This window comes from Mobula birostris, chromosome 15 (genome assembly GCF_030028105.1).
Source record: "Mobula birostris isolate sMobBir1 chromosome 15, sMobBir1.hap1, whole genome shotgun sequence".
Lineage (NCBI taxonomy): Eukaryota > Metazoa > Chordata > Chondrichthyes > Myliobatiformes > Myliobatidae > Mobula > Mobula birostris.
The window spans coordinates 65,873,402-65,899,561 of record NC_092384.1 but is presented as its reverse complement, the minus strand read 5'-3'; the positions used below and the strand labels follow the sequence as shown (position 1 = coordinate 65,899,561).

At 42.6% G+C, this 26,160-nt stretch overlaps 1 protein-coding gene across 5 annotated transcripts in view; it reads left to right on the top strand.

The window, feature by feature from the left end:
- The window catches only part of LOC140210713 (meckelin-like), a 211,378-nt gene that overhangs the window by 79,907 nt on the left and 105,311 nt on the right, over positions 1–26,160 (top strand). For all 5 annotated transcript variants that reach the window (XM_072279933.1, XM_072279934.1, XM_072279931.1 and 2 more), the window contains exons 6-9: positions 2,658–2,693; positions 6,794–6,865; positions 12,596–12,711; positions 19,786–19,885. In XM_072279933.1, coding sequence (XP_072136034.1) covers positions 2,658–2,693; positions 6,794–6,865; positions 12,596–12,711; positions 19,786–19,885 — 324 coding nt within the window. The remainder of the gene's footprint in view (positions 1–2,657; positions 2,694–6,793; positions 6,866–12,595; positions 12,712–19,785; positions 19,886–26,160) is intronic.

Here is a 26,160-nt window from a genome sequence, read left to right as displayed (position 1 = left end):
CGGAACTTTCGGGAAAGGTGGGATGTCTGTTAGAGGAAAGATGTGGAAGCCTTAGAGAGGGTGCAGGGTGCAAGATGCAGCCTGGTTAAGTTATGGCTTTTCTCTTTGGAGGAATGGAGGAGAAGTGACTTGATGGAGGTGTATAAGATTATGAGAGGTATAGATAGAGTGGACAGCCAGTAATTTTTCCTAGTACAGCAATGGAGAATACCAGAGGACGCATCCATATAAGGTGAGTGGAGGGGAGTGTAGGGGGATGTTTGAGAGAGGGTTTTTACACAGAGGGTGGTAGGTCCTGTTTTGCACTGCTGGGAGTGGTGATAGAGGTCGATGTGTTAGGGGCTTTTAAGAGCTGCTCAAATAGGAACATGGATGTAAGAAAATGGCAAGCTATGAACAGTTTAGGAGGAAAGGGTTAGATTTGATCATGATACAGGTTTATATGGGGCAGCACAAGATCGCGGGCCAAAGGGCCTATACAGTGTTCTATTTTATCCTGCATTCCATGCACCATTTTGACTAAGAAATACATTATTTTCCCTCCTCACTACTGGCTGTAAATCCTGAAGCTACTTCTCCACTGGTAATGGGAAGACCTTCAGTACACAAACCATAGAGACCCAGAATGTCCTTGAGGACCAAAAGAGGTAGGCGGTAACCCTCTCGTGGATGAATAAAAAAGATACTGAATCATGAGATAAATATAGAAAAGGCTGACAATCTCATTTTTATAAAACTATTGAACTATACCTCACTAAGATAAGATAAAGTCGAGCTCACAATCTACCTGATTATGAACACAAGAAAATCTGCAGATGCTGGAAATCCAAAGCAACACGTACAAAACGCCAGAGGAACTCAGCAGGCTGGGGAACATCAATGGAAAAGAGTAAACAGTTGTCATTTCAGGCTGAGACCCTTTGTCAGGACTAGAAAGAAAGTTGAGAATTCAAAGAAAGTGGGGGGAGGGGAGGAAGAAGTGCCAGGTGGTTGGTGATTGGTGAAACCTGGGGGGGGGGGGTTGCTGTCTGAGCTGGGAAGTTGATTGGTGAAAGAGATAAAGGCTTGGAGAAGGGAGAATCTGATAGGAGAGGGTGGAAGACCATGGAAGAAAGGGAAGGAGAGGAACACCAGAGGGAGGTGATGGGAAGGTAAGCAGGTAAGGTGAGAGATGGAAACAGGACTGGGAATGGTGGGTGGGGGGGGGGCAATTACTGGAAGTTCAAGTAATTGATGTTCATGCTATCAGGTTGGAGTGCTACGCAGATGGAAAATCAGGTGTTGCTCCTCTAACCTGAGCATGGTCTCATCACGACAGTGGAGGCCATGGACTGATATGTCAGATTGAGAATGGAAAGTAGAATTGAAATGGGTGGCGACCGGGAAACCCTGCTTTTCTGACTTGACGAAGTGGTCTCCCAATCTATGTTGGGTCTTACTGATATACAGGAAGCCACGCTGGGAGCACCAGGTACAGTAGATGACCCTAACAGGGAGTCGCGTAGGGAATGATCTCGGTGGAAAGCAGAAAGTTGAGGGAAGGGAAAGATCTGCTTGGTGGTGGGATTCCATTGGAGATGGCGGAAGTTACGGAGAATTATGTGCTGGGTGTGGAAGAGGATGGGGTGGCGGGAGGATGCGGTGAGGGCAGACAAAGGCAAAATGGAAGAGAAGCAGGTAAGGGCAGCGTTGATGGTGGAGGAGGGAAAACCCCTTTCTTTGAAGAGGGAGGAGATCTCATTAGTTGTGGAATGAAAAGCCTCATCCTGAGAGCATACGTGGTAGAGAAGGGGATGTCATTTTTACAAGTGACAGGGTGGGAAGAGGTATACTCCAGGTAGCAGTGAGAATGAGTGGGTTTATAAAAGATATCAGTGGATAAACTGTCTCCAGAGATAGAAATAGATCCTATGCTACACTGATAACTGCATTGGTGCTGCTTCTCACATCCATGGTGAACTCCTCAACTTTGCCTCCAACTTCCACCCTACCCTCAAATTTACCCGGTCCATTTCCAACACCTTCCTCCCCTTTCCCGATCTCTCTGTCTTCTGCTAATGGACTGACACGATGAGATGATCTGTAGGGATGGCATGGAAGTTTTTCACGGTACCCTGGTATATATGACAAAAATGAATTCCCTTTTTAATTTCAATACTTGGCAGGTGAGGGAACCTGATGGAAGAGAAACAAGAGTTAACATTTCTTTGTCAGAATTGGGAAGGAGACAAAGCTTGTTAAGATGAGGTCATGGGCAAGGGAGTGTCATGAAACGGGGGGGGGGGGTCATCTGGATAAGCTGCAAGCAAGGCTTTCTGGTGAATGACAAAGGATGTTCAATCTGAAGCCTTATTTCTTTTCCCAGAGATGTGGCCTGTCCTGATGAGTATTTCCGGCATTTTGTTTCAGAATTTCGGCATCTGCAGTTTTCTTCTGATTTTCACTTAAATCTGAGGCACCGGCTGGGAACATTTTTAATTTCCCTTCACCTCCTTTTGGGCCTACAGGTTCTGGGTGGGAGTGGTGAGAGTCTAAGAGCTGGGTGAGAACATTCCAGATAATCTGTGTCTTTGCGCACGGGATAAGCTGCTGCTGAACAGTTGGAATAATCTCTTACGAGTTTATAATGTTGCAGTATTCTGTGATTCTCATTTCAGAGAGGAGGACTTTGCTTTGAAAACACAAGAATGCCGGTAAGCTTTTATTCTGTCTCACTGGGGACAAGGCAACTTCTAAACATGTCCATATTGTTCACATTACTTTGCCGATTTGTCACCTGTAATCCGCGGTAAACTGTGTAAGCTCAGTCACTCAGTTTGTTCAAGGGTAACGCAAATTAATTTTTGGTCACTCTGGGGATTAAAGGATTTGAGGATGAGGACTCAGAGTTCGAGGAACTCCTGGCATTTTATATACGTTTGTAGATGCTCTACCCTTGTATTAAAGGCATGAGCAGGATTGAGGGTCCTGTTCCTAGTCCCTTGTCGACTCAGTTGAGATTTGAGTTACATCCATTTCTAATATTGGAAGAATCATTTCATCTTCTAGTTCCTACAGACCCTAGTGGCTTTTGTAGTCATGTCCCCTCCACTGCAGCCATTTTCTTGACAACTGGGGGAGTGCTGTGCTAATATCAACTAGTGATGGTTTGAATTCATTGAGCCTGCCTGCCTCTGCTCTTCCCAGAGGAATGTATTACCGGTCTGCCCTGTTGCAGTGGAGATCCAAACTCTTTGAAATGGCCGTTGGGGGCTTTATGCCACGGCTGGGTTTGAACACTAGGGGTTGGGATTCTGGTACACTGCAGTCATGTACATGCTCAGTGTAAAACTGTACCATCCGGTCCAAGAGGAAGGAGCCCATTCAGACCCTGCTGAGCTGTGCTGCTTCAGTTTTGAGGGTGTTCATGGGTTACAGGTTGCTTGCATTGGCGTGAAGCTCAACTTTGGGTAGGAGGAGGAGGACAACAACATTGTAATTAACCATGACGATAGGCTGGGGCAGTTGTATTTCTTGCAGCAGTTGGTCAAATTCCATCTCCCCTGGAACATACTGGTGCAATTCTATACTACTATCATAGAGAGCATCTTTACATCAGCCATTACTGTCTGATTTAGTGCAGCATCCTCACGCAGCATATGAAAACTACAGCAAATTGTCAGGTCAGCGCAAAAGTTAATTGGCTGCAGTCTACCGTTATTGCAGGACTTTTATTTGCCCAGGACAAAGAAGCGGGCAGGAAAAATCATTGCAGATACTACCACTCTTTTCGAAAATCTCCCTTCTGTAAAGCAGTATAGGGCTATTAAAATAAATACTTAGAGTCATAGAGACGTGGAGAAGTACAACGCAGAAATAGGCCCTTCACCCCATCTAGTCCATACCAAAACCATTTAAACTGCCTACTCCCATCGACCTGCACTGGGATCATAGCCCTCCATACCTCCGCTATCCATGTATCTATCCAAATTTCTCTTAAACATTAAAATTGAACTCCACACCACGTGCTGGCTGCTCATTGCACACTTTCACAACACTCTGAGTGAAGAAGTTTCCCCTCATGTTCTCCTTAAACCTCTCCTTTCACCCTTAACTCATGACCACTACTTGTAGTCCCACCCAACCTCAGTGGAGAAAGGCTGCATAATTCTGTATACCTCTACCAAATCTCCTCTCAATCTTCTGTGTTCTAAAGAATGCAGTCTGAACCTATTCAATCTTTCCTTTTAACTCAGGTTCTTCAGACACGGCAACATCCTTGCAAATTTTCTCTATACTCTGTCAAATTTGTTTACATCTTTCCTGTAGGTGGGTGACCAAAACTGTGCACAATACTCCAAATTTGGCCTCACCAACATCTTATACAACTTCAACATAACTTCCCGTCTCCTGTCCTCATTACATTGACTTATGAAGGCCAATGTGCCAAAAGCTTTCTTTACGACTCTGTCTACCTGTGACGCCACTTTCAACAAATTATGTATCTGTATTCGCAGATCATTTTGTCCTACCAGACTCCTCAGTGCCTTTACGTTCACTGTGTGAGACCTACCCTGGCTGGTCCTACTGAAGTGCAACACCTTGCACTTGTCTGCATTAAATTCCATCTGCCAATTTTCCAGCTGGTGCAGATCCCTCTGCAAGCCGTGGTAACCTCCCTCACTGTCCACTACACCCCCAATCTCAGTGTCAGCTGCAAATTTGCTGATTCTGTTAACCTCATTATTATCCAAACAACAAAGGACCCAGCACTGATCCCTAAGGCACACCACTGTCACAGGCCTCTAGTCAGAGAATTAACCACCTACTACCACAACCTGGCTTCTCCCACAAAGCCAATATCTAATCCAATTTACTACCTCATCCTGAATGCCTAGCAACTGAACCTTCTTTACCAGCCTCCCATGCGGGACTTCGTCAAATGCCTTCCATGTAGACAACATCCACTGCCTTGCCTTCATTCACTTTCCTGGTAACTTACTTGAAAAAATCTATAAGATTGGTTAGATATGACCTACCCCATGCATGAAGCTATGTTGACTATCCTTAATCAGTCCATGTCTATCCAAATACTTATAAATCCGGTCCCTTAGAATATGTTCCAATAACTTTCCCACAACTGATGTCAGGCTCACCAGCCTATAATTTCCTAGTTTATGTTGAGAGCAGCAGAACTGCATTGCCCATCCTCCAATCCTCTGGTACCTCCCCTGTCACTACCTTCACACCATTTAAAAAGATTCTTCCCTCAGGCAGCTAATCTGATCAACCATTCTAGTAAGGCCAACCCCACCCCTTCTATTACACCTGTCACTGCATTGCAACCACTTTAAACTATTTTAAAAACTATTTTGTAAATACATGTTGGTATTTGTGTGTTTATGCACATTTTTTCCATATCCTTAACCTCTAAATTTATTTTTATATAATTTAATCTTTATAACTGTTGAGTGCTGTTCTTGTGTGTCACGCCCTGACCAACACACTGCCTTCAAACAATGCTTTCAACAGTTGCATCCTCCAAATCTTCAGTTTCATTGTAACATTCAAGATGACTGTCGATACTTTCAAATTCTTTGTAGATCATACGAAGTAGTTGTTGAAGCGGAGAAATTGATTGATGTTCACCCCCAACTGTTCTCGCATCTCCAAGCCTGAATGCTTGAAACTGCAGTGGGCCAAACAGTTCTGAATTGTCTTACTGCTTATTTCTCACCAACTATCAGTGACAAAAATCACTGCTTTTTGAATACAACCCTATGCAACTGATGACATTTAAAAACTGTTTACTCTAAGCACACTAATGGCCACACAACTACATGTGACTGATACTAGTTAGAAACTGTTCGGCAACAGTCTCCTGCCCCAGTTAAGCAGGATAGTGTCCCAAATAAACAAAGGGAATCTCGTCTTTTTTCTTAATTTGTTTTTGTTCTTTAAGAGTTGTCCCAAATAAGTAGCCGTCCTTATAAATTGATAGCCCAATTAACCATATTTAAAGTCGAGGCTGATAGGTTCTTGATTAGTAAGAGTATTGAAGGTTATGGGGAGAAGGCAGGAGAATGGGGTTGAGAGGGATAATAATTCAGGCATGATCAAATTGTGGAACAGACTTGATGGGCTGAATGGCTAAATTCTGATTCTATGTCTTATGTTCCGATCTTTGGATTGAAAAGGTTAGCATTTGAAGAGTGTTCGATGGCTGTAGGCCTGTACCTGATAGAGTTCAGAAGGTTGGAAGGGGAAGGGGAATCTCATTGAAACTTATCCGATACTGAAAGCCCTGGACAGAGTGGATGTGGAGAGGACATTTACATTAGTAGGAGAGCCCAGGATCTGAGGGCACAGCCTCAGAATAAAGCTGAGGTGAGGAGGAATTTCTTCATCTAAAACATGGTAAATCTGTGGAATTTGTCACCACAGAGGGTAGTGCAGGCCAAGTTATTGGGTGTATTTAAGGCAGAGATCGACAGATTCTTGAATAGGTGAAAGGTTATGGCGAGAAGGCAGGAAAACAGGTCAGTCATGATTGAATGGCAGAGCAGACTGGATGGGCTGAATCTTATGAGAAGCTCCCCAACTTTAATTGGACAGCCTGCACTGTTCGTTCTCTCTCCCCCGCTCACACACGCATGGAACGTGGTTTCTTGGACGTAACAGAAGACAAGACAGTTCAGGAACTGCCATACAATAGCACTAAACATGACCAGGGAAATGGGGTTGGGGTGGAATTACATTGTACACTGTGAATTATTTATGAAGCAATCTTGAGTTTCATCATACTGTCTTTCAGGCCACTTCTGCACCATTTCCAGATTCTATTTGGTATGAAATGCACCTTCAAGCAAGCTACCTGGCATGTGCAGTAAGTTGTAGCTTCCAAACTTGGTTTTCATTCAGAGATAAGCACAGTAACAGGCCCTTTCAGTGCAATGAGCCAACATCGCCTAATTACACATATGTGATGGATTAACCAGCTAACCTATCAATGATTTATATGATGGAATAGATGGCTTTGTTGCCAAGTTTTCAGATAATACAAAGATTGGTGGAGGGGCAGGTAGTGTTGAGCAAATAGGTAGGCTGCAGAAGGACAGACAGATTAGGAGAATGGGCAAGAAAGTGGCCAGTGAAATACAATGTTGGAAAATGCATGGTTATGCACTTTGGCAGTAGAAATAAACATGCAGTCTATTTTCTAAACATGGAGAAAATCCAAAAAACCTGAGATGCAAAGGGAATTGGGAGACCTTGTGCAGAACACCCTAAAGGTTACCTTGCAGGTTGAGTCAATGGTGAGGAAGACAAGTCCAATGTTAGCATTCATTTTGAGGTCTGGAAAATAAGACCAAGGATGTGATGCTGAGGCTTTATAAGTCACTGGTGAGGCCTCACCTTGAATATTGTGAACAGTTTTGGGCTTCTCTAAGAAAAGATGTCCTGCCATTGGTGTGGGTTCAGAAGAGTTTCACAAGGATTATCCCGGGAATGAAAGGATTATCTTATGAGGAACGTTTGATGGCTGTGGGCCTGTACTCGCTGGAATTTAGAAGGATGAGAGGTTGATCTCATTGAAACCTTTCTGATGTTGAAAGGCTTAGACAGAGTAGATGTGGTAAGGATGTTTCCCATGGTGGGAGAGTCTAGGACAAGAGGGCACAGCTTCAGGATAGAGGGCATCAGAGATGCAGAGAAATTTCTTCAGCCAGAGCATGGTAAATTGGTAGTATTTGTTACCACCGACTGCTCTGGAGGCCAGGGTGTTGGGTGGTGTATTTAAGGCAGAGATTGATATGGTCTCAATTGGCCATTGCATCAAAGGTTATGAGGAGAAAGCCAAGGGGTCGGGCTGAGGAGGGGGAAAAGAGATTCAGCCATGATTGAATGGCGGAGCCGTCTCGATGGACCAAATGGCCTAATTCTGCTCGTACGTCTTGTGGACTTATGGTCTAACCTGTAGGTTAGTAGATTAATTGATCCTCCCACATTTCAGTGTTCATCTTTGGAACGTGGGAGGAAAGCGGAGCGCCTGGAGGAAATTCACACGGTCACGGAGAGAACGTATAAGCACCTTCCAGTCAACAGCGGAATTGAAGCCAAGTGTTGGTGCTATAGTTTTTAGCTCACCACCATGCTACCGTGATGCCCGTTTTGTGGGAGCGAGGCTATCTTCAGTGTAACCCAGTGCTAATTTCAGTGGACCGTTTACATAGGTGACCTCTAACACTGGTTTTATTTCTTGGGGTTCTCTGGCGACTGAGAGGTTTGACCCTTGAATTACAGTAGATACTACAACTGGAATTTGAAAACAAGTCCAGGGGTCACTGCTATAAGACAGTTTCTGATCCTTAAAACATGTACAGATCTCCCTCAGTTAATGAGTGGGTTAACTCTTGTTTCTCTTTCCACACACACTGACTGTTGACTGTTTTCAGCAATTTCTGGTTTATTTCAGACTTCCAGCATCTATAGATTTTTCTTGACTGTCGTTTTTTGAAGAAATTTCACCTCATCTCACTTCAATGGCCCACACCATATTTAATGACTGTGAACCATAGCCAAGGGAAACATCAGCACAGGATTATCATCTGTTAATTCTTCTTCATACGAAGGAACGGAGGCCAAATCTGTTCTCTCTTAAGGAACATAAAAATGGTAAAGCACAGGAACAGGCCCTTTGTCCCGTGATGTTACGTCGATCTAATTAAGCTCATGACACCTAAATAAATTATACCTTCTGCCTGACCATGATCCTATCTCCCCATTCTCTGCACGTTCATGTGTCTAAGAAGCTGTTGATCGCCTGTATCATACATGCCTCCATAACCAACCCTGGCAAGGCATTCTTGGCACTCACCCCTCTCTGTAAGAAGGAACTTGCCTCACACATCTCTCTCACCCTAAATCCAAGCCTCAGGGTAAAAAGATACCAGCTGTCTAGTCTCTCTTTGCCTCTCCTACTTTCATAAACTTCTATCGGGACTCTCCTCAGCCTCCGTCACTCCAGAGAAATCAAGCGTAGTTTCATAATAGCATATGTCCTTTATCTAGGCAGCATCCTGGTAAACCTCTTCTGTACCCTCTCCAAAGCCTCCACATCCTTCGTGTAATGATTGCAGTAGTCCAGATGTGGCCTAACCAGAGCTTTATAAAGCTGTGAAATAAACTCCTGACTCTTGAACTCGGTGCCTCAATTAATAAAGGCCATCATGCTGTACATCTTTACCACCCTATCAGTGTGTGCAGCAACCTTCAGGAACTGGCACTGGGACCCCCAAGACCCTTTGTACACCAACATTGTTAAAGGTTCTGCCACTAACTGTGTACTTTCCCTGAACACTTCTGATGTGTAACAGCTCACAGTTGTCTGGATTAAACTCCATCTTGCATTTCTCTGCCAACTGGCTGCTTCCCTTCGCAAAATAGTCAGGAGAACTTTTGCTGTGCTCTCTGTGGGGAAAGTCGGTCTTTTTTCCAGATTAAGGGAGATGAAAATTGTATGTGATACTGCAGCTGAAGTCTCACCAAAGTCTTTTATAATTACACTAATATGTTTTTGTTCTTGTACTCAAATCCTGCTGTAATAAAGACAGATGGACCTTCCCCTCTTTTCTTTATAAGCCCTGTCTTAAAATTTATCATCCCTGACCGAGGTTTCTTTCTGAAGTTGGTATGTAGATGCCCTTGATATCAGCTGAAAACATCCCAAATCCCATCATATATAAAAAAAATTATTTTATATAATATATAAAAAAAATTATTTTATATAATATATAAATCTGTTTTTATATATATGAATAACATAAAAATTAAAGAAAAGCTTTGCCCTGGTGTCTTTCACTATTTCAGGACACATCAGTGTTCTATAATCATTAAAGTTCCTTCCCACTTATACCTGTGACACTTTTGGTGTCCTCACCACATTAACCCTTTTCTGGTCCCAAATAGTTCATGACTACCCCCCACTAATTGGTCCTTGCCTATCTAAACGTAAATAAATCTCTTTTTATTTCAAGTTTGAGGCATCTGCGGGGTTTTGTTCTTTGATTACTGGTCAAAACTGGGATTCAGTTGTAAATCCCAACACGATTTTTTTCTTTCGCCAGTGTCTGGGATATTTGAAGGTTTCCATGGGTTTTGCATAATTTTAAACTATCCAGACGCCCTTTGATATTGATTCCGATAGCCAAGTACCAGTGCAGTCACAGAATCTCGATGCCTTATCACAGAAATAGGTTGCATGGAGATACAAGTTTATTATTATGTTCATTGTCACTGAGTCATGTGCAGTGTATCAGTGGACTTCAAGCGTAAGGCAACTGTGATAAAGAGCCCATGACATTGTTCTAGAAATGCACTGTCACTTAATTGCAATAATAACTTATTTAGAGAGCACTTTTCTTTCCAACAATGTAGTTCAAATCATAAGCACAAGAAACTCTGTGGATGCTGGAAATCCAAAGCGGCGCACACAAGATGCCGGAGAAACTCAGCAAGCCAGGCAGCATCATGGAAATGAATAGATAGTCGACATTTTGGGCCGAGACCCTTCAGATGTAATTCAAAGTGTTTTATAATAAGATAAAATGCAAAGATGAAAACAAAAAACACAATAATGTCAATTAAAAGCAGGGTTAAATAAATAGGTTTTGAGCTGGCATTTAAAAGTGTCGACTAAGTCTGCATCCCTCATAGTTTTAGGTATTAAATTCCACAGTTTAGGAGCGTAGTTCAAAAATGCTGACCTGTCCATTAGCTTTTGAGGGAGATTATTTAAATTTCAGAGACCTGAGAACTCTAGAAAGGATCATAAAATTATTTGGGCAGCACGTTGTCTTTACAGCACCAGCGACTCAGGTTCATTTCCTGCCGCTGTCTGTCAGGAGTTTGTAAACTCTCCCCGTGACCATGTGAGTTTCCTCCGGGTGCTCTGGTTTCCTCCCTCAGTCCAAAGACATAATGGTCAGTTAACTGATCATTGTAAATTGTCCCATGATTAGGTTTGGTTAAATCAGCAATTGCTGATCAGTACAGCTTTAAAGGTTGGAAGGACCTATTCTGGCCTTATCCCAGTAGATCAATCAATCAATCAATAAAATGAAAGTGATTCTGTGATGTACTCCAGACCATTGAGGTTTTTTAAAACAATTGAGAGAACTTGAATCTGAAATACTTCCCATGACTTTACTCTCTAGTGGTCAAAAAATTTCTGTGAATTTTGTGTAAAACTGCTTAGTCAAATTTTCTGCAATAAAACCCTTGCTGTTGTGCTTGTCCGTAGAGCAAGAGCAATCTGGCTTGACAAAAAGAGTAGTTAAGATAAAAAGGTAACAGAATTAATCAGGTCATGGAAAATCTAAATATGTAAAATGGCTGCCGGCAGCGGATAGAAGAACTTCAGTCAGACAAATAGCAATAATGCGTCAATGTATGAGAACTGATAAAATTATGAGAGCCATAATAGAAGCTTTTTTCCATGGTGGAAATGTCAAATACTCGAGGGTGTGGCTTTAAGATGAGAGGGGGAATGTTTAAAGGTCTATGAGGTATACACAAGGCGTGGTAAGTATCTGGAACGTACTGCCGGGGAAGTGATAGAACCAGATACGGTAACGATGTTTCACAAGCAGTTAGGCAGATATGAGCAAGCAGGAAATGGAGCAACATAGATCATGTGCATGCAGATGGGATTAGTTTGGATCAGCATTATGGCCAGAACTGATATTTGAGCCAAAGATCTATTCCTTGCTGCAGTGTCCTCTGTTCTCAATGTCAGTGTAACTGTGTTGCATTGACCTAACAGACGGGCTGTTGGCATCTTTAATTGGGGGTTGGTTGAGGAACTAGGAGAAAAGAAGAGGTGGGTGTTTTCCTTCAAGTTGAGGGAGTGCAATCATTGCACAACACTGCATATGACTCCAGCCCAAACCTTTCTTGGGCCACAGAGTTGAGGTGCTCTTTACCTGTCTGAACACCTTGCTATCATGACAAGCCTGTCTGGTGCAAACATTTACTGTTTACTAAGCTTGTGTAATGTTAGCTGGCCCAGATTCAGAAAATCCTAATGGTCAGGAACATTTTATCTGGATGAGGAGATTGCATATTGAATTGTCAGTCAAAGTTCAGGGCTGAGGGAGAGAGAAGATATCAATTTAGCTCATTTTAGTTTTAAAAGAATAATTTCAATTGCTGCCCCAGAATGCCAAGCCCTAATTCAGAAAATGTAATCATGCAAAGTTGCAAACTGAGATGAGCTCACCACTGTCCAATGAATGACCTTTGAACTCAACCCACAGCACTTCCTGTGAGTGGTTAACATTTATTCAGTCTGCAGTATTGAACAACTGATGTTTCTGGATTGTTGTCAGAGTTTATTTTTAAATCATAACTTCTCTTTTACTCATTTAGAAACAATGGGTCTGATTACTATAAGCTGAAACTGAGTGAAGATTTGAGCTGGTGTCAGGATGTCTGTCACACTCGGGGCTCAGTACTGGTTTGGTTTTGAGTGTACCCTCCGCATCCAAAGAAGGCCAAATGCTCTCCCTCAGCAGGGCAAGGAAACAACTTTAAAAGACTTATCTTTTGTTTCCAGAATGTGCGATACAGTAACCAGACAGCATGCCAGCTTCTCACTAACCTAGTGGTGCTTGATGTGACTGGCTTGGTCAGCGGTGAGGCCCTCGTTCTGTACCGAAGCATACCTGCCACGTGAGTGTAATACCTATGAGGAGCAATTGATTAGGGTTGTCTAATAAAGGGGCGGTGAAGAACGAGATGCGTTCTTCAAAGTAAATTCTTAACCAGTTACCCTCTATGTCAACATGTACCATCCCAAGATTCATTTCCCTGCATGCGTTCACAGAACAACAAAGAAATTCATCAGAATGGGTGAGAAACAACACATTAGCGAAGTGTGACAAACAAGCAATGTGCAGGAGCCAAACTGTGCAAATGCAAAAAAGCAAATAATAGTCATAATGAATGTAAGTAAGTAAATAAATAATACTGAGAACATGACTTCCCAGCCACGTGAAAGATTTTGAGAGGGTTTATCAATATAGATACAAAGTGGCTGTTTCCTTTGACCAGTGAGTCTACAGCAAGGGAGATTAGTCTCCATTTAAGGGTTGGCCATTTAGGACAGTTGTGAGGAGGAATTTCTTTACTCAAAGGATGGAATGTTTGTTTATTTAGAGAAACAGCGCAGAATAAGCCCTTCCGAGCCTATGAGCAATCCCTGATTTAGCCCTAGCCCAAGCATGGGACAATTTACAAAGACCAATTAATCTACCGACCGGTGCGACTTTGGACTGTGGGAGAAAACCAGGGCACCCGGAGAAAACCCAAGCATTCTACGGGAAGGCTATACAGTCTCCTTACAGATGCCGTCGGAATCATACTCCGAACTCTTGAAGCCCCGGGCTACAGTAGCGTTCTGCTAATATGTTAGAGTTCTCTGTATCGACTGTAAAGCCTTACCTTGTCTTCAACTGAAAATCCTCATCCATTATATATATATATATACATACACACACACACATTATATATATATATATATCCATTATATATAAAGTACTATAGCACAGAAGCAGACCCTTCAGCCCATCTAGTCAATGCCAAACTATTAATCTGCCTAGTCCAGGGCTTCCCAATTCTTTTTAAGCCATGGACCCCTAGCCTTAACTGTGGGGGCCACGGACCCAGGCTAGGAACCCCTAGTCCTAGTCCAATTGACCTGCACCCAGACCATAGCCCTCCTAAACCATGTATCTTAGAATCAAGTTTAATATCTCCAGCATATGTCCTGAAATTTGTCATCTTTGCAGCAGCAGTACAATACAATACATAATAATAGAGAAAAATGTGAATTACAATAAGTGGTGCAAAAATAGAAATAAAAGTAGAGATGTAGTGTTCATGGGTTCAATGTCCATTCAGAAATCAGATGGCAGAGGGGTAGAAGCTGTTCCTGAATCATTGAGTGCGCGCCTTCAGACCTCTGTAACTTCTCCTTGACAGTAGCAATGAAAAATAGCTTTTGAAATTTCTGTTAAATATTTGAAATCAGACCTGTATCCACCACTTCTGCTGCGCTCGTTCTGCTCATTAATACCACTGACAGATATTTGGCTTTGAGCCCAGACCATTACTGGCTCCTCTCTTTCTGTGGTTAAGTACTGGAGACAAACTGTTCATTCACTTGTGTTTAGCCGAAAGGTGATTTTTTTTCCCACCCTGTTGAATCAGATTCCTATGGCAAATACTCATCTGGTGATCAGAAGATTGATAATTAAATGATATGTCTGCAATGGGACTTGTCCTGTAAATATGACTATAATCTGGCATTTCCTGGGGATGAATCATCTGGCGTTGGAGTCTTGTGAACCACATACTTTTACAGATAAGTTAACTGACACAACTCTTTTGTTTTATCAAAGTGCCTCCTTGAGGTACAATGACAAGGACAAGGTACGAATATATAGCAAGGGTGCCTAAGGCTTTTGAACAGTATTTTATTTGTATACGTGGAGCAGAGCAAGTTTGTAAGTCTGGCAGGCGCAAATGATGTTGGGAGTGGCAAGGGTGAGTTGCTGTGGGAGGGGTGTGGGACAGGTGGCAGAGAAGGACAGAGGGTGGCACAGGTGCAGACACACCCAGCCCTGAGGCACCAGACAAGGTCATTTGCTTCCAAACAATTGGTTTATTGATCATTACAGAATGTCTCTCTGTTGCTTCCCACTCCCTCCCCTCCTTTCCCTTTTTCCCAGCCATGATTCCCCTCTCCTTACCCCCTTCCCACTCTCAGTCCACAATAGAGACCCATATCAGAATCAGATTTATCACAGAAATATAGAAAACTTACAGCACAATACAGGCCCTTCAGCCCACAAAGCTGTGCTGAACATATCCTTACCTTAGAAATTACCTGGGGTTACCCATAGCCCTCTATTTTTCTGAGATCCATATAACTCTCCAGGAGTCTCTTATCGTATCTGCCTCCACCACCGTCGCCAGCAGCCCATTCTATGCACTCACCACTCTCTGCGTAATCATCACTCATGTACGTCATGAATTTTTTTTGCAGCAGCAGCATTACAGTGCAATACATAAAGTTACTACGGTCTTTAAGGGAGGAATTCTGCTGTCCTTACCTGGTCTGGCCTATATGTGATTCCAGACCCACAGCAGTGTGGTTGACTCTTAAATGCCCTCTGAAATGGCCAAGCAAGACTTTCATATGTATCCAACTGCTAAAAAAAAAAGAAATACTGTGCACCCCAACTGTATATACAGTACATGCTTAAGACTTTTGCACAGTATTGTCTATCTGTCCTGGTCAAAGAAAGGTTAGATGACAAGTTAGATGACAAGTTATTGCTGGCTATACACAATTGCCTGATGTGGTAAAGATTACCCCAGGTAGTTTGTATTAGCAACCCAGAGTCATTGAAGAAAAATTGCCAGTGAGAGAACTTGTCACCAATGCAAATGCACAGACTTGGAGGGTGGAATTCCCCCCCCCCCCAATTATAGGTTTAAATGCTGATTGAGGAACCAATAATGCATGTTCTTGAGGAAGCTGTTTAAACATGTTAAGAGTTTTCATCCAGCAGCTATTGCAATCTGGGCTAGTCTGATTACATTACAAGATAAATAGTCTTGTTGGGTCTCTTGACAAGGCACCATGCTGTTGTGAGCTGGACTTCCTTTCATTCTGCAGAGGGTGGCATTGTAGCAGCTGAAAGCTGGAGTGAATCATGAGATAGTGATCAGGACAGAGAGCCACGTTGCACTAGATAAGGTTGGTTATCACCAACTGACCAGAGTTCAAAACCAAGTTCTCCCCTTTGAAAAGTGCTTTAAAAAGTGCATTTCTCTATGGCAACACAGCTGGAGCTGGGTGCCCAGGAAGAGTTGGTGCACTTGCACTGTCAGCTTGAAAGGTGAATAACTGCCGTACAATCAACCTCACAGACACAGTGGCTGACCCAGGCTGAAACTGTAAACATGTCTTACCTAGAAGGTGCCTATAGTGTGATTATAATAATTGAAGAATTGTCAATCTTTGCCATTTTTACACCACCAAGTGACAGCAGCTTAAATCTAAAAATCTGGAAATTGCCTCCGGTTAGACTATAAGACATAGGAGCAGAAGTAGGCCATTCGGCTCATTGAGTCTGCTCCACCATAATGGCTAATTCATTATGCCTCTCAAACCCATTCTTCTGCCTTCCCTCCAGAACCTTTGATGCTCTTACTAATCAATAATCTATCAACCTCCACTTTTAAGTATATCTAATGATCCCCTTTCTTAAACAGCAAGCAATGTTTTGCACCCTCCACAAAAGTATCATAGAAACATAGAAAACTTACAGCACAATACAGGCCCTTCAGCCCACAATGCTGTGCGGAACATGTCCTTACCTTAGAAATTACCCAGGGTTATCTATAGCCCTGTATTTTTCTGAGCTCCATGTACTTGTCCAGGAGTCTCTTAAAAGACCCTATCTTATCCACCTCCATCACCGTCACCGTCACCGGCAACCCAATCCACGTACTCACCACTCTTTGTGTCAAACAATTACCTCTGACATCTCTGTACCTACTTCCAAGCACCTTAAAACAGTGTCCTCTTTATCTTTAATAAATCAAAGAGCAGATGAGAACAGAAGTACTTACAAAGTGTTTTGCTGAGAAAAAAAGTCCAATAAAGTCAAATTGGAGGAGTAATACTTCATATTCAGTTTGGGTAGCCTCCAATCTGCTAGCATGAGTATCAATTTCTCCAACTTCCAGCACTTTATTCATCCTCCCCAGTTGCTCCTTTTCCGTTCCCCATCCTCTCTCCCCTCATACACGTTCACTTGCCTATCACCTCCCTCTGGTGCCCTTCCTCCTTCCCTTTCTCCTATGTTCCACTCTAATCTCCAATCAGATTCCTTCTTCTTCAGCCTTTATATTTTCCACCTATCATCTCTCACTTCATCCCTCCTCCCTGCCCCCTTCCCCTACCTTCCACCTCATCTGGTTTCACCTATCACCTTCCAACTTGTACTGCCATCACTCCCTCCCTCCACCCCACCACCTTATTCTGGTTTCTTGCCGCTTCCTTTCCAGTCCTGGTGAAGGGTCTTGGCCCTAAAATCGACTGACTGTTCCTTTCCATAGATGTTGCCTGATCTGCTGAGTTTCTCCAGCATTTTGTGTGTGTTTCTAAGTCTAAAACTGTTCTGCATTTCTGTGTCAAGAGGTACCGAGCTTTTACCGGTTTACTAAATCATTAGCATTGTCTTCAATCAGCTCTGATTCCAAAATCTAAATTTTGTTTGGTTCATTATTCTGTAGTATGTATTTTAAAATTCAGTGGGTTGAAAATGAGTCACTTAAATATGTTCGTAAAATGTCAGTTTGATTTGAGGTGCATTAGTGCATTGAAAGGGTGGCAGGGTGGAGATACGTCTCTACCAAATGAGGTGGAAGGCATCCTTCCCTCTGCTAGCCTGCGGGTCGCACTTGGGCAAGGTGTAGGACTTGTTTAGCGCCCCCAATCAGGGTCACATGTAGCCATGGGAGCAGGTGGTGGATGGTTGTATGAACAGTTGCAGCATATCACAAGTGCTGGTCATGTGACCACTGATGCCAGGCAGACAATCTCTTGATAATGGATGAGGTCACCCATCTTGTAAAGACACTGCCCAGGAGAACACAAAGGCATCGAATAAATGCGTATGTTTGCTGCTGAATCCTGTAGTTATTTTAGAATGCAGACTTTACAGAAAGTTTTATTGCAGAACAACACAGATGCCTTTGGAATCTTTTAAATAATATTCTTCATGTAAAATTCTGAGAGTAATAATACACGGAAGTGGTAAATCTGTTTTTACCGTGTGTCATCCTGATGAATGATGTCCACTTGAGGCAAATATGATGCTCTCCCTTAATGGGGAACGCCTGTGCGTGATTTGTTTATCATAGTCAGAGTCATACTTTATTGATCCCGGGGGAAATTGGTTTTCGTTACAGTTTCACCATAAATAATTAAATAGTAATAAAACCATAAATAATTAATAGTAATATGTAAATTATGCCAAGAAATAAGTCCAGGACCAGCCTATTAGTGCAGGGTGCCTGACCCTCCAAGGGAGGAGTTGTAAAGTTTGATGGCCACAGGCAGGAATGACTTCCTATGACGCTCAGTGTTGCATCTCGGTGGAATGAGTCTCTGGCTGAATGTACTCCTGTGCCCAGCTAGTCCATTATGTAGTGGATGGGAGACATTGCCCAAGATGGCATGCAACTTGGACAGCACCCTCTTTTCAGACACCACCGTGAGAGAGTCCAGTTCCATCCCCACAACATCACTGGCCTTATGAATAAGTTTGTTGATTCTGTTGGTGTCTGCTACCCTCAGCCTGCTGCCCCAGCACAGAACAGCAAACATGATCGCCACAGACTCGTAGAACATCCTCAGCATTGTCCGGCAGATGTTAAATGACCTCAGTCTCCTCAGGAAATAGAGACGGCTCTGACCCTTCTTGTAGACAGCTTCAGTGTTCTTTGACTGAGGTTGATGCACGGGCAAGCAACACAGTTCCTGACAGATCGGAGTCAGGATCCAGTGGTAAGACTTGCAAGAGGACGAGGGACCCTCACTGTTGTAGCTTCCCTCTACCTTCACTGCCGTTGTGATGTGTCAGCATCTTCCCCCAGCTCCACTGTTGAGGTCTTAGCAATGCTCACAAGATCTGGTGATCTCTGTGTCATGGTCTTTCCCCTTGCCAACGTCAGCTATTCCAGAATTTCTGGCAGCACCTGCTTCAGAGGTAAAATTTAAAAATAAATTGGATGATTCCAGAGCAGTGTTTTAACTCTGTATCGCCCAGTGCCTATCCAGAGGTAGCACCTAAGGACTTCAATTTCCTAGATATAAGAATTAGCTTCATGTACTTTTCCACAAATTTCCTGGTGAGAAACTTGTCTATTATTTGCAATGATACGAGATTCACCTGTACTATTTGTTAACAGGAAAGGAATGGAGGGTTATGGGTTGGTGGGACTAGGTGAGAGTAAGAGTTCGGCACGGACTAGAAGGGCCGAGATGGCTTGTTTCCGTGCTGTAATTGTTATATATGGTTAATGCAAATATGTAATCAGCCAATCATGTGGCAGGAACGCAATGCAGACATGGTCAAGAGGTTCTGTTGTTATTTAGGCCAAATATCAGAATGGGGAAGAAATTTGATTTAAACGACTTTGAATGTGGAATAATTGTTGGTGCCAGACAGGGTGGTTTGAGTATCTCAGAATCTGCTAATCTCCTGGCATTTTCACACACAGCAGTTTCTAGAGTTTACAGAGAGTGGTGAGCAGCAGTTCTATGGGTGCAAACACCTTGTTAATGAGAGAGGTCAGAGAAGAATGGCCAGACTGATTCAAGCTGACAGGAAGGCAACAGAAACTCAAATAACCAGGCGTTACAAGAGTGGTGTGCAGCAGAGTATCTCTGAACTCACAACATGTTGAACCTTGAAGTGGTTGGGCTACAGCAGCAGAAGAGCACGGACATACCCGCAGTAATCACCTTATTAGGTACAGGAGATACCAAATAAAGTAGACATTGATTGTATGTTCCCTCAGCTGTTAGTGCTTGGCCATGATGGAAGTTTGGCAAAAGTTATTTCCTGTGTTGAGACAGCTGCCCACATTTCTTTTAATGGTTAGTTTTATCTTGTTTTCATTGGCTTAACTTGTGCTTTTTATTTTCCCTTTTTTTTGCAAAAGGACTAGCTATCTCCCGAAACTCTTCTATGTGGACTCAAATATAGCCGCACCCCTGGGTCAAACAGCCCCCAAAGGGCTCTCTTTCCAGAAAGATTCCCAGGTGAGTGTGCAGTAATGTTTCAGCACATTTTGGTTCAAGGATTAAACTACTTGATAAAATTGGAGGGTTACTGAAAACTGAAGTAGAAGCAGCAATAGGCTGTTCATTCCTTCCTTCCAGCTCCGCAGCTCAATGAGATCTTTGCTAATCATTTACCTCAGCATCGCCTTTCTGCACCAGCCTCATGTCACTTCATTCCTTTAACATCCAAAAATCTATTGAGTTCTTCTCATAAGTACGCCAGAAAATAGCAGCAGGAGTTGGCCTGTCAGCCCCACAAGCTGGTCCCTCCATTCACTATGAACATGGTTGCTAACCTCAGCTCCTCTTCTCTGCCAGTTTGCCCCTTTCCTTGATTTTTCAATTATCTATCTACCTACACCTCTAGTGATTTGGTGTGCACCACTCACCAGGCCAGTGAATTCCACAGATTCACTACCCCTTGAAAGATGGAAGTTCTGCTTTCGGAATTAAGTGACCTGCCCCTTATTTTATAGTTGTGTCCCATCTTCTGCAACTCTTGGGTGGTCCTTTATTTTAACACAGATTCTAGATACACCAGTGACTGGAAGCATCAGCTCGCTATCCACCCTGTCAAAGTGCCTTTGAATTTAATTCATAATCCTTTAAGAAGTGTCATGCAGTTGACTTTCTTGGCAGAGGTCTGACTGTTTATTTAATTGGTGTGAACAAATTTCTCTCTCCCTCAAAGCTGTTGGAGGATGGTAGCAAAGATCAGGGTCTTCAGTTTGTGGATTGGACTGTAGTTCAATTGGATTCTTCTGATTTTGTGTTTTTGCACCGGTGGAGGGAGGGGGTTTGATGTTTATCTTTGAATCGGTTCCTTTTTTTTTGTTTTGTGGCTGTCTGGAGAAGATGAATCTCAGAGTTGTATACTGCATACATACTTTGATAATAAATATACTTTGAACTTTGAGATGTTAATGCTTCCTACCTCCGTAAACTCAGTGAAGTCACTGTAAAACTCTCTTGGATATCTTAGGATTGTGAGGGTTGCCTTACATTCTTCCTTTTTCTTTTTCAACCTTTTTATTAGTTTCATAATAGTAAACATAGCGTAGTATTGATACAAAGTTATTGGGAATACATTGTTGTAATTGTCATAGTTAAGTATAAGCCCAGTTAAAACTCCCAATCATACAGGATACAGATGAACAATATAAAACCAAAAAAAATCATGAAAAAGGAAAAAAAATATAAAAATATAACTCCCCCAAAAAAAACTAACCTAAACAGTGTTAATCTGTTAATCAACTAAACTAAAAAAAAAGACATGGGCTGTTATGTAACGTCATAAAAAAAAGGAACCATTAGTGTCGACGACTCCATTCCTCTCAACAAATATTACAAAGAAATAGAATAATTTTGGAAAAAGTCAAATTACATCATATGAAAATGTTGAATAAATGGCCTCCAAGTCTTTTCGAATTTAATAGAGGGATCATAAACAACACTTCTAATTTTTTTCCAAATTTAAGCACAGCATAGTTTGTGAGAACCAATGAAATGTGGTAGGAGGATTAATCTGTTTCCAATTCAGCAAAATGGATCTTCTAGCACTAATGTAAGAAATGCAATCATCCAACGAGCTGAAGAAGTTAAATGACTTGATTCTATCATTGGTAACCCAAAAATGGCAGTAATTGGGTGAGGTTGTAAGGTTGCCTTACATTCTTAATGATATCAAAGTCAATCAAATGACTGAATCATGAGTGGTCGGTCACCAATTACCAATAGTGGAATTCCTCATTAGTTAATTGAAAATTACTTTTCAAAGTCATTGTATTAAATAACATCCTAAGGAGCAGTATCTCAGTATGAATCAGTGCTAGAAGGACACATTCACACTGCACACTGTGGTGACAGCTGCTGCCTACCTGCAGACACGTACTTGATAGGCTAAGGCTAGGTCCTAAAATGAATTGTGTTAAAAGCAGATGTTCTGAAGTGATTTCAAGAGGGTAAATCAACTACAAGGTTTAGATAACCATTAGAGAGCTCCCACAGACTTAAGTCTCACAGGTTCTGCTACCCTCTGAGTCTATGATCACTTTCAACTGTTCCTGAAATCTTTCACAACCGGAACAGTATAATTGTGGTGAGGAGGAGTTTATTTTAGCTTTGGGTTGATACTGAATCTTTATAGATCAATCTATTCGATCCATTCCCTCACCTTTCCCCAAACCCATGCAAGTAATTCAGTTAAGTTGCTGCTAATCCTACCTTTAGTTACTGTTATTACAACTTTCTCTACCATCAAGGTTAATCACCTTGATTTGTAGTTACTGCGGTTATCCCCATTCTCCTCTCCCATCACATCTTTGCAATTTCCATTCCTCAGGCACCTTCCCTGAATCTTTCATCATCATCATTTTGTGCTGTATTCTATGAGGTGGGCAATCATGGCTTTCCTATCCCTGACCATGGCAAATTTTTGGCAAATTTTTCTACAGAAGTAGTTTGCCATTGCCTTCTTCTGGGCAGTGTCCTTAGAAGACGGGTGACTCCAGCCATTATCAATACTCTTGCAAGACTGTCTGCCTGGCGTCAGTGGTTGCATAGCGAAGACGTGTGATCTGCACCAACTGCTCATATGACCATCTGCCACCTGCTCCCTTGGCTTCATGTGACCCTGATCGGGGGCTGAGCAGGTGCTACAGCTTGCCCAAGGTGACCTGCAGGCTAGTGGAGGAAAGGAGCGCCTTACACCTCCTTTGGTAGAGAAGTATTTCCCCCACACCACCCATCTAAATCTATTAAGCATTTCAAAGGTTACAGTCGGAGTCTCTATAACTTCTCCCGTTCTGTTCCTCAGCAACCTCAGACAAATCCCATCTGAACCAGAGGATTTATCGGTTTTCTATGTAGTCAGCCTCCTTTATCATCTTAACTCATCCTGAATCTCAACATTTGAGACTCCAGCAGCATCTTGGTGTTGAAGTACTCATGTACTGTCTCAGTAATGCACCCTACCTTACTGAGTGTCACTCGGGCCCCACCTTTGTAACGACTCTTTTGTCCTTGAATGAGTGTGGGAAAATGTTTGTGTTTACTTTTACGTACACTGCCAATCTTTTTACATGCTCTGGCTTTTCTTTTCTTCCTACTTACTTTCTCCTTGAGTTTTCTGTGACTTATGTTAGCAATCTGCTCCTTTCCCCACTCTATTTCACTGTCTCTAGTTAGTCATTCACAGAGCTCCACAGTTAGTTTCCCAGCTTTTCTCCACTCCACAGAAATGCATCACAAACACTTTCTCTCTAAAGGTCTCCCTCGGTTTAATTATAATATCCCCTACCAGTCTTTGATTAACTTTTCCCCAGACCAGTCATTCTCCTTTTGAAATCTGCTCTTCTCCAATTGATTGCTTTTATGTTGCAATAGTTTATATCCCCTTCCATAGTTATTCTGAGCCTTAAGATATTACACTTGTTATTTGGAGGTTCCCCCCATTATTACTTGCTCCACTGGATCTGCTCAATTCCCTTGAACCGAGTTCATCAGAAATGTAGAGATCAAGAAGGTTCTCCTTAACCCACCTTAAAACTTTTTCTCCACTCTGACCCTTGTGTTATTTCTACCACAGAATGCATTTGAATAGATGCATACTCCCATTAGCACTACCTTTTGACTTTTGTACATTTTCCAAATCATCCCCCCCACCCCAAACAATGTTTCACCACTTGTGTCCTTCCCACTGGTTGGCAGCCTGTGGAATGGTCCCAGCAGTGCAGTAGCATTGCAAGAATTGCACTTGTAGCCCAACAACCTAATCTTAGTATGCATTTGGGATTTAAAGTGTGCATTTGTAAACATGTATTTACTTATTTATTGAGATACATCACGGCGTAGGCCCTCGCAGCCCTTTAAGGCACGCCACTTAGCAATCCCCAAATTTAATCCTAGCCTAATCATGGGACAATTTACAGTGACCAATTAACCTATCAGCCAGTATGTCTTTGGACTGTGTGAGGAAACCCACGCGGTCACGGGGAGAACGTACAGACTCCTTACAGGCAGCAGCGAGATGTAAGTCGTTGTGCCGTCCATCTGTCCTATCTGATCATGTTATGGGTTGTTTATCGCTCTCAGTCCTGTTTGCGCCATGGCCCTTTTTCCTTTTCAATGCTGGTGTCCTGTACACAGCCGCTGCAAAGTCACCTGACACCAGGAGGCAACTGTAGAAGCACCTGATAGTTGCCCTGTCTCTGGCCTTCTGACTTTTCTTCTTCATCTCTACCCAGAAGGGCAACACATCAGCGCTGCTAGTGATGTGGCTTAGAAACAGTCCCTTCAGCCCAGACTGTCTGCACTGACCCACGTACACTGAAAACACAATCAGTGCGTGAATGTGCAGAGAATGCAGGAATAATGTAAGAAGAAAGGGTTGTTTTAGTTTGATATCTAACTCTGAGTTTCATTAGTTCAGTACAACATTGTGGGCTGAAGGACACGTTCCTTTGCTGCACATTAACAATAATCCTGTTTGTTTTGTTATCTCGGCCTTGATTGTACTCCAAGTAATTGGTTAATTAATTGGGCAATTGGTTTATTATTGTCAGAATGCAGAATATGGTGTTTCATTACATTTACAGAGAAAACAGTACAAGTAGGCAAAGTTCAAGGGCAACGATGAGGTAGACTGAGAGATCAAAAATTCATCACTGTCTCATAAGAGGACCATGTGGGTGTCTTATAACATCAGGATACAGGTGGTCGTAGAGTCATCGAGAGCTACAGCACAGAAACAGGCCCTTTGGCCCATCTAGCCCATGACAAAACCATTTAGACTGCCTACTCCCATTGACCTGCACTTGGACCATAGCTTTCCATAGGCTGGTGGTATATGTCCTCAAGATTTTTGTACCTTCTGCTGATGGGACGGACGAGGAGAGGGTATGACTTAAGTGGGATGGATCCTTGCTTATGTGATTTCTTTACCACTTTTAATATTGTCCTTACTCATAACTACACTTGCCCATCTTATTTTCAAAGTGCGAAGTCCAAAGTAAATTTATGATCAAAGTACATACACTGTATGTCACCATATACAACCCTGAGATTCACTTTCTCGTGGGCAAACTCAACAGATGTATAGAATACAGTCGACCTTCACTAATCCGACTACCTGTAAACCGGATCCTTCGATAATCCGGCACTGATTTCAAATTTTCCACGCAACTGTAATTTCAAATTTCCCGGGCCACCTGCGCATTGTTTTGGTTGTGCCAGATCTGTTCACGTGTTGGTGCGCTCTTGTAAGCACAGACAGGTGATTCCTGCTTGTTTTCCTGCATTTATTAATATCATTGACTCTTTTTTAGCCCCAAATATGGCCCCAGTGAGTAAAGAAAATGCACCTCGTGCTGTAATGTGAAAATACCGCGCATTATCCATTAAAGATAAGTTTGAACTCTTGAAAAAACTGGACAGTGATGTATCGGTGAAAAGCTTGTGTGAGTTTTACAACATTGGCTCTTCCACAATGTACGATACAAAGAAACAGAAAGAAAAACTGCTACATTTTTTTTCTGATAGTGGCTCAAAGAAACGTGCATAAGAAAAACACTGAAAGACGGAAGAAGTTTGGAACTAGATAAAGTGCTGATGACATACACAAAATGCTGGTGGAATGCAGCTGGCCAGGCAGCATCTGTAGGAAGATATTCTGCAGATGCTGGAAATCCAGAGTAACACCCACAAAATATTGGAGGATCTCAGCAGATCAGGAGCATTTATAGAAAAGAATAAAGAGTTAACTTTTCAGGCTGAGACCCTTCAAGGAAGGGAGAAAAAGCCAGACTAAGAAGATGGTGGAAGGGGAAGGAGTACAAGCTGATGGATGACAGGTGAATTGGATGGTGGGTGGGTGGGGGGTGGGAAGATGAAGTGAGAAGGTGATAGGTGGAAAAGGTAAAGGGCTGAAGATGAAGGTGAAGAGATTGGAAAAGGAAGGAGGAGGGGAACCAGAGGGAGATAATGGGCGGAGGAGGGTAAGCGGGGAGCCAGAACGGGCATGGTGAGGGAGTGGAATTCATGGATGTTTGAGAAATTAATGTTCATGCCATCAGGTTGGAGGCTGTCCGGACAGAATATGAGGTGTTGCTCCTCCAGTGTAAGAGCAGCCTCATTGTGGTAGTAGAGGACAAGTCAGAATAGGAATGGGGGATCGGAATTAAAATGGTTGGCCCCTGGAAAACGCAAACACGAGGAATTCTGCAGTTGCTGGAAATTCAGGCAACACACATCAAAGT